This window comes from Quercus lobata, chromosome 2, assembly GCF_001633185.2.
Source record: "Quercus lobata isolate SW786 chromosome 2, ValleyOak3.0 Primary Assembly, whole genome shotgun sequence".
NCBI classification, from domain to species: Eukaryota; Viridiplantae; Streptophyta; class Magnoliopsida; order Fagales; family Fagaceae; genus Quercus; species Quercus lobata.
Window position 1 is genome coordinate 50,616,137 of NC_044905.1, and position 8,709 is coordinate 50,624,845.

General features: G+C 38.1%; 1 protein-coding gene across 3 annotated transcripts; it reads left to right on the forward strand.

Moving 5' to 3' along the window:
• Positions 1-4,782: 4,782 nt before the first annotated feature.
• On the forward strand, positions 4,783-7,275 carry LOC115975770 (LEAF RUST 10 DISEASE-RESISTANCE LOCUS RECEPTOR-LIKE PROTEIN KINASE-like 1.4). Of its 3 annotated transcripts, none has more exons than XM_031096736.1 (4): positions 4,783-5,051; positions 5,416-5,445; positions 5,690-6,010; positions 6,104-7,275. In XM_031096736.1, exons 2-4 carry the CDS (start codon positions 5,427-5,429, stop codon positions 7,039-7,041), a joined length of 1,278 nt encoding a protein of 425 aa, XP_030952596.1. In that variant the 5' UTR covers positions 4,783-5,051; positions 5,416-5,426; the 3' UTR covers positions 7,042-7,275. The 3 variants fall into 3 exon arrangements, with proteins under 3 accessions (XP_030952596.1, XP_030952598.1, XP_030952597.1); XM_031096738.1 differs by having other exon boundaries at positions 5,732-6,010; XM_031096737.1 differs by lacking the exon at positions 4,783-5,051 and having other exon boundaries at positions 5,090-5,445.
• Positions 7,276-8,709: the final 1,434 nt, after the last annotated feature.

Sequence of the window (8,709 nt, forward strand, 5' to 3'; positions counted from 1 at the left end):
GGCCCAGGAAGTAGATATGAAGCTTAATGGTCCGAAAGTAGGAAATAAAAGAGTGGGATGTATTGAGGATTTACTAATAGCTGAATGTAGAAGTCAGAAAAAGGTCCGTGGAGGGGAAAGAAGCAACAATGACTCCAACTCTCTGAATGAAACGGCGGTGACTGCTAGGCAGCACCGCCGAGAAAAATGAGGGCCTTAGGATGAAACTGCCGAGGGCTTGGGAACCCTCGGTCAGTTCGTGTGTTGCGTAATATTGTGCAACAATGGGATCCCGATTTTGTGTTTCTTTCAGAAACAAAGCTGAGAATGCGAAGTATGGAAAGGAAGAAAATGAGTATTGGTTTTACTAACAGTTTAGTTATTCCAAGCCATGGAAGAAGTGGAGGTCTGACTTTGCTGTGGAGAAAGGAAATAAACATTGATGTTCAAAGCTTCTCAGATAGACATATTGATGCCATAGTTACTGAAGACAGGGGGTTTCAATGGCGAATAACTGGTTTTTATGGAAACCCTGAGGTCCATAGAAGGAAGGAATCTTGGGAATTGTTAAAAGTTCTTAACAGAAAGTTTCAGCTCCCCTGGCTATGTTTCGGGGATTTTAATGAAATTGTGTTGACTTCGGAGAAAATGGGAGGAGCTCGAAGATCTCAGAGGCAAATGGATGATTTTAGGGAAGCTATTGACTGCTGTAGGTTTATGGATCTTGGATTTTGTGGTCCGGAGTTCACGTGGTGCAATATGCAAGAAGGTCAACACAGGATGTATCTTTGGCTGGATTGGGCTCTAGTTACGCAAGATTGGGCTGACCACTATAAGGATGTGAGAGTTCATCATCTTGTGGAATCGGTGAGTGACCATTGTGCACTTTTGATCACCGACTCCATTATTTTGCAAAGTCCCCGAAAAAGAAGATTTCAGTTTGAAGCAATGTGGACGAGAAAAGATGAGTGCAGGGATATCATCAGGACAATGTGGAATGATAGTGTAAATCTTTATAGTCCGAATGGCATGGTGGCAGGGCTTAAGCAGTGTGCTGATGATTTATCAAGGTGGAATGGGGAGGTCTTTGGACGGGTTCCTAGGCAGATTCAGAATAAGAGGAGAGTCCTTAATGAATTAGTGTTGAGAGATCATGATGGCAGCAATGGTTTTGAAATTAATAAGATTAGAAAAGAGATTAATGACTTGCTGGACTGTGAGGAGATAATGTGGCAACAAAGGTCTAAGGTTCAATGGATGGGGGTGGGGGATCGTAATACTAGATACTTTCACACAAAGGCCTCTGAGAGGAAAAAGAAAAATACCATCTCTAAGATTTTGGATTAAAGGGGGATGTGGAGAGAGTCTGCCTTGGAGATAGCGGAGGTGGCTGTGTCTTATTTTGAGAAGTTATATAGGACTTCCAATCCTGATAAGATTGCGGAAGTTGTTGAAGCTATTGATCCTAAAGTTTCAGCCGAAATGAACCAAAGTTTGATCAAGCAATTCACAAGAGAGGAGGTTGAGGCAGCCCTGAAGCAGATGCATCTGTCCAAATCTCTCGGCCCAGATGGTATGCCTGCTCTATTTTATCAAAATTATTGGGATATTGTGGGTAGTGATGTAGTGTGCATGGTTTTAAATGTTCTGAATTCCAATATGTCTATGGCAGATTTAAATAAAACTTTCATTACTCTTATCCCAAAAATTAACAATCCAGCTAAAATGACAGACTTTAGACCGATTAGTTTGTTCAATGTGATTCATAAACTTATTTCGAAAGTCCTAGCTAACCGTCTCAAATTAGTCCTCCCTCAAATAATATCTGAAAATCAAAGTGCCTTTCTTTCTGAAAGGCTTATAACGGATAATGTTCTTATAGCCTTTGAGCTCATGCATTATTTGGATCACAAAAAAGATGGGAAGGATTGCTACATGGCAATCAAATTGGACATGAGCAAGACTTATGATAGGGTAGAATGGGGCTTCATTGAGCAGGTGATGGTAAAATTAGGCTTTCATGATAGCTGGATTTGTTTAATTATGCGTTGTATAAGTTCTGTGTCCTATTCTGTGCTTATTAACGATGTAGCGTTTGGCAATATTATTCCCTCGAGGGGTCTTCGTCAAGGAGATCCCCTATCACCTTACTTATTTTTACTATGTGCAGATGGCTTTTCCTCCCTTATTAGTAAAGCTGTTAGGAATCAGATGTTGAGTGGCTTGTCCATTTGTAGAGGTGGTCCTAAAATTTCACATCTCTTTTTTGCGGACGACAGCTTACTCTTTTGTAAGGCTAATAGCCATGAATGTCAGCAGTTAACTGAAATTCTCTGTTTGTATGAGGCTGCCTCTGGGCAGAAAATTAATGCCGATAAGTCCTCTGTTTTCTTTAGTGCTAACACGGCGGAGGAAAAGAGAAATGAAATTTTGATGATTCTTGGGCCTATGCAAGATTCTCGGCATGGGAAGTATCTGGGCCTGCCATCTATTATTGGTAAATCAAAGAATGAAGTTTTTGCGGAAATTAAAGAAAGGGTGGGAAGGAAGTTAGCTGGGTGGAAAGAGAATCTTTTGTCTATAGGGGGTAGAGAGACCTTAATTAAGGCGGTGGCCCAGCCTATCCCTACGTATGCTATGAGTTGTTTTCTATTACCAAAAGGTTTGTGTGATAATATAGAGGGTATGATGAGGAGATTTTGGTGGGGGCAACGTGGTCAAGAGTCAAGAATTGCTTGGGTGAGTTGGAAACGCTTGTGCAAATCGAAGCTTAAGGGTGGGATGGGCTTTAGAAACCTTCAGGCTTTCAACCTTGCCATGTTAGCAAAGCAAGGTTGGAGGCTTCTTATGAATCCGGACTCGTTGGTAGCTCGGGTTTTTAGAGCTAAATACTATGCCCATGGAGATGTTCTTAATGCTAGCCTAGGTTGTAAACCATCCTATGCTTGGAGGAGCATAATGCAAGGTCTTGAGGTTGTTAGAAAAGGTACTCGATGGAGGGTGGGTAATGGGAGGTTGATTCATATATGGAATGGTAAATGGCTGCCTACTCCCACAACATTCAAGGTGGTCTCTCCGCCCTGTGGTTTTGATGATTACCCCATGGTCTCGGCTCTTATTGATCATGACCTTAGAAGATGGAGGGCTGATATTGTGAAGTCCATTTTCTTGCCCTTTGAAGCTGATATGATTCTCAATATCCCAATCAGTTACAATCTTTCAGAGGACAAACTCATTTGGGTTGGAAATAGGAAGGGTGTTTTTTCAGTCAAGAGTGCCTACTATGTTGCTCTTAATTTGATGGACTGTTCAAATGAGGGAGAAAGCTCCTTTGGGGATCCTTTGGAGTGGCTGTGGAAGAAGATTTGGCATCTCAACATTCCATCAAAGATCAAAATTTTTGCATGGAGAGCTTGTTTAGACGCCCTTCCTACTATGGTGAATTTGAAGAAAAGAGGTATTGGAGAGAATGGGTTTTGCCCTTGTTGTGGAAGTGAGTTGGAAGCAATTTCTCACTCTATTATCCGCTGTGAAGTGGCGAAGAGGGTGTGGGACTATTGGGATGTCTGTTTAGTTGAGGATGGACAGGAGTTATATGATGTGCCGGACATTGCTTTACAAATCCTTGATAAGAAATTAGTCCGTGATTTAGAAACGTTTTTTACTGTTGCTTGGTCAATTTGGTTTAATAGAAACTTAGTTGTTTTTGAGTCAACATGTAGATTGCCAAGCCATATTTGGAGATTTGCTAGTAATTATCTTCATGAATACAGGGCGGCAAGGATGGCAGTGAACAAAAGACAGGGTGCTGAAAATGGTAGGTGGTTTCCTCCGCTGCCTGGAGTGTTCAAGGTGAATGTTGATGGGGCGACTTCAGTGGATGGGAGAAACTCTAGTCCCGGGGCTGTCATCCGGGACTCTTGTGGTACGGTCATTACTGCCTGCTGCAAGTATTTCCAAGGCCATTTTTCAGTTGCTGAAGCAGAAGCTCTTGCTGTGGAGTGTGGAATCTTACTAGCCCGTGATATGAAGATACCTCAAGTTATCATTGAATTTGATGCAGCATCCATTGTTAGTGATATTAATGACAAGGTTGTGGATGGTTATCTTGGCCATTTGTTCCAAGGAATTTCTGCTTTGCTGAGTTCTTTCTCAAGCTGAAGAATCAAACATGTGAAAAGGGAGTACAACAGAGTGGCCCCTGAGTTAGCCCATATAGCTAGAGATAGTGAATCTAATCACATGTGGGTGGGAGTTCCTCCTCCTGTGCTGTTAGAGATGATTCAAGCTGACTGTACAGGGTAGTTTAATGTTTGTATTTCTGTTCTCTCTGTTGTAAGTCACTTTCATTTTGTTTGATGGAATACAGATTCAAAGGTTTGCATAAAAAAAAAAGAAAAAAAAGAAAAAGAAAAAAGAGTCAGCCAAAGCCCGCCCTTGTTATCAAAAAGGACTATATATATATATATATATATATATATTGTTTCTATAATGGAATTTGGCTAAAGCTAGAGGCTTAATATTTTACACAAAATTTCATAAGGGACAAATTTTCATTAAAAAAGAATTAAAATTTTTTTAAAAAATCATTTACAATGTAAATAAGAAAACTTATAATGATTTTCGCTTAAATATTATTATGAAATTTATGTAGAAATATTATATTAATAATTACGCAACTTTAATTTAATTTTTATTTCTATACATTGTTTTACATGACAGCTGACACACGTAAACACTTCCCTTTTTTTTTTTTCCTTCTCTTTCTTCTCATCCACTCATTTCATTTCCAAGTCCTCTGTCAAACTCTTCCCCTCCTTTTTTTTATTTTCCACAACGCGTTGACTTCTTCTTCTTCTTCTTCTTTGCCCTCTCTCTTTCTTTCTCCATGTAACCCCAAAGCGGCTTTAGATCCAGTAACTGAGGTCTATGGCTATTTTATACAAACACCTCTCTCTCTATCCGTAGACCCAAAACCAAATCCAATCTCCCTTTCGATCGGTAACCCAAAAACCAATTTTAATTCTTAAACCTTACATGAGCCAGATCATTTTATCTCCGGAGGATTTTTTGTAAGTATTTTTTGGTTAGATTATTGTAATTTTCTTATCTCAATATGATTTTCTGGTAATTATTTTGTTGTTAGTATTTTTTTGGTTTAAAAAACTATTATTCCATATCCCCTACAATACGATGAGCTCGGAATTTATTTGGTCATCTCTGGAACTTCCTCCCTCTTTATTTTTCACTTGCTTATCCCCGCCCCGCATTGCCTTTTTCTTTGTTGGAGCTGTTCCATTGCCTTTTTGGTATATAATCTGAGTTACAGAAAAGCATGTCTTAACAAACATGATCATGTTGATTGAATATGGTTCGCCTAGAATACCAGTTCATGATCATTTTGGCTGACATTTCTACATCTTTTGACTGTTGTAGGTAAATTGGGAATGAATAACCTCCAATTAGGTAATATTTTGTGGACAAACTTTTACTCCAACCCATTGCATGTGATTCAAAAAAACCATCCGCATGTTAAATCTCATTACTTATTATTCATCAAATCATTTAAGTCACATCAGTACTAAATAGGTGAATAAAAGTACATATTGATTATGTGTTGAATTTTCTCTAATTCATTGCATGATAATTCATAAGGCTATCTATATAAGTATTAAATTACATGAATTTAATAAAAATTTTCCATCTTCAGGCCTTTTCATAACAGGTGCAGTTATTGCTGGCATTCTTCTAGGTATCTGGTTCTATTCCATCAATCAACGGAGGAAGAGACGTGCTGAAGAATCTAAAAGCAATGAACTTCCTACAACTCTTTCAAGCAAAAGTGTACCTGCTTCTTCAACTAATATCGCTCGACGCAACCCATCTCATCCCTACCCAAATTCGGATCTTCAAAAAGGAAGCACCTACTTTGGAGCGCATGTCTTCAGCTATGAGGAACTGGAAGAAGCCACTAACAATTTTGACCCTTCTAAAGAAATTGGAAAAGGGGGCTTCGGCAAAGTTTACTATGGTAGTTTTATTGTTTCACACACCAATGCAACTTTACCTACATTTTTAATTTTTAAAATCTCTTTTCCTGAACTGTTCTCCTAATCATTTACAGGCAAGCTCCATGATGGGCGTGTAGTTGCAGTGAAGCGCCTACATGAAAATAATATGAAACGTGTTGAGCAGTTCATGAATGAAGTAGAGATCCTATCTAAGATAAGACACCAAAACCTTGTGGCACTGTATGGGTGCACCTCACAACGTAGCCAAGAACTTATCCTTGTTTACGAATATGTTTCCAATGGAACTGTTGCTGATCATCTCCATGGAAATCGATCTAAGTCTGGTTTGCTGACTTGGCCAGTTCGGTTGAGCATAGCTATAGAGTCAGCCGAGGCACTGGCATATCTCCATGTATCAGATGTTATACACCGTGATGTCAAAACCAACAACATTCTTCTTGATGAGAATTTCCAAGTGAAAGTGGCTGATTTCGGTTTGTCACGGCTGTTCCCAACAGATGTCACACATGTGTCAACTGCTCCACAAGGGACACCTGGGTACGTCGATCCTGAGTATTTCCAGTGCTACCAACTCACTCAAAAAAGTGATGTTTATAGCTTTGGAGTGGTATTAATGGAACTTATATCATCATTACCAGCTGTGGATATGAATAGGCACCGGCAAGATATAAATTTGGTTAATATGGCTGTGAACAAGACTCAAAATAATGCGTTACATGAGTTGGTTGATCCGCTTCTTGGTTTTGAAAAGGATTACACTGTGAAGAAGATGACAACGTCAGTGGCAGAATTGGCTTTTCGGTGCTTGGAAAAGGAGAGGGATATGAGGCCTAGCATGGATGAAGTACTGGAGATTTTGAGAGGAATCCAGAATGGGAATGAAGAGATGGGTGCTCAGAAAGCTGAAGTGGTGGATATTAAGGCTGCAGATGATGTTAGGCTTTTGAAGAATATTCCTCCCCCGCTTTCTTCAGATTCAGTTGTGACTGATAAATGGGTTAACAGCCCTACAACACCTCATTCCTCCTAGCTATTTTGATTTCCTTCTCTTATTTTATTTTTATTTTTTTTCCTTAAAACTCTATAAAGTAGAAGGTAAAGTAATGTACACTCATGATTGAATGTCAATGAGTGGGTTAGCATTTCATTATCTTCTGTTTTGATTGTCTTTGTTTTGTGTTAATAGAATACAAATGAGAAAGAATTCGTATATTCGGAGCCGTCAACAATTCTATTAATTCATGTTGGGATGTATTTAATTACACACATGCTATAATGCTGTGATGCTATATTTGAATCTCAGATTTGAATTAACTTGGTTTTTATGGCTAAAAAGATAATTAAAGTTCCAATAATTGATGAATTGGAAATGGTGGTGATATGCGAAGATTAAAATTTTGATGACTAACTCCTAAAAATTCATCGTTTTCTTGTTTTTGCGTTTTCCTTCCAAACAGCAGTTGCAAGATTAAAGGAGAACTGCTTGACCCAAGTTGTGCAGGCAAGTATGGACATTCATTCAGTGCTCTGGCAAGTGAGTTTATGTTTAGCTTGGTCCATTTCAATCATGTGCAAAGTCTACTACTTGCCTCCAGAAATTGCATCATAGAAAATCCTTGGCAATTCCTATTGAACATGTTTTACTATCATGCATGAATAGTGGGAATGCAGCCACAGTATATAAGTTGGGAACCCCAGTATAGTCTTGAACCTGTAATTCCTTTGAGAGTTAAGATACAGTTTCCTCGATTATGAGCTTCGACTTTCCTGCAACCTAAACCCCACCCATCCCACCCAAAAACTATTATTAAAAAAAAAAAAAAGTATATACAAATTTATGTTATTTTATACAATTGAGATTGGATGTTGAGCTTTCAATTTCTGTTACAGATTAGAAAAAAATTAGTATATAGGATAGTTGTTTGTGACAGTAATGGTTTTCTTTTGGGGGTTAATTAATTGCATTTTTCCCTTTAAATTATAAAAGACAATATAGGATGATTGGTAACTTGCAAATTGATCCCCGCTGTTACTGAATTCCATTATTTTCAGCTCTTTTTATTGGAAAGTTATTTTGTTTGAAATTTATGCATTATTCATACTGAAATGTTAAACCGTTTTCTCTCCCAGAAAAAAAAAAAAATTTAACCCTTAATAAACACCGAAAATGCCAATTTTATTATCCATATGATGAAATAAGGTCAAAATTTTTTTTTAAGAGAACCCGTTGAGAATCATTTGGATCAAATGCCCAAAATACAATATCATTTTTGATATAAAGGGTGAATAATAAGAAATTAAAATATGATAGCAATCATTCTGGGAAACTAAAAAATACAATTGTTCTCAATTCACAACCGATTATACCATAAAATCCAACTAATTTACAAATGTTGTTAATCAAATCCCCTAAAAAATAAATAAATTCAAATGCGTCCCAACCGGAACCATGTCCATCTTCAAAATCTCATTAATCAGGGTTTCATGATATGATTTGATTTGATTTGATTTTTTTTTTTTTTTTTACAAATCCAACTTGATGGTGGCCAGTACTGCTTAAATAATAAATATTCAACATCCTTGATAATAGCAGCATCAAATCCCTGTTCAACATTTCCCCTTTACTCAACATTTCCAGCGTTGTCTACGATACTCACACTCACAGTTCGAGCTTCATGACTCCCTCCCCAAAACATGG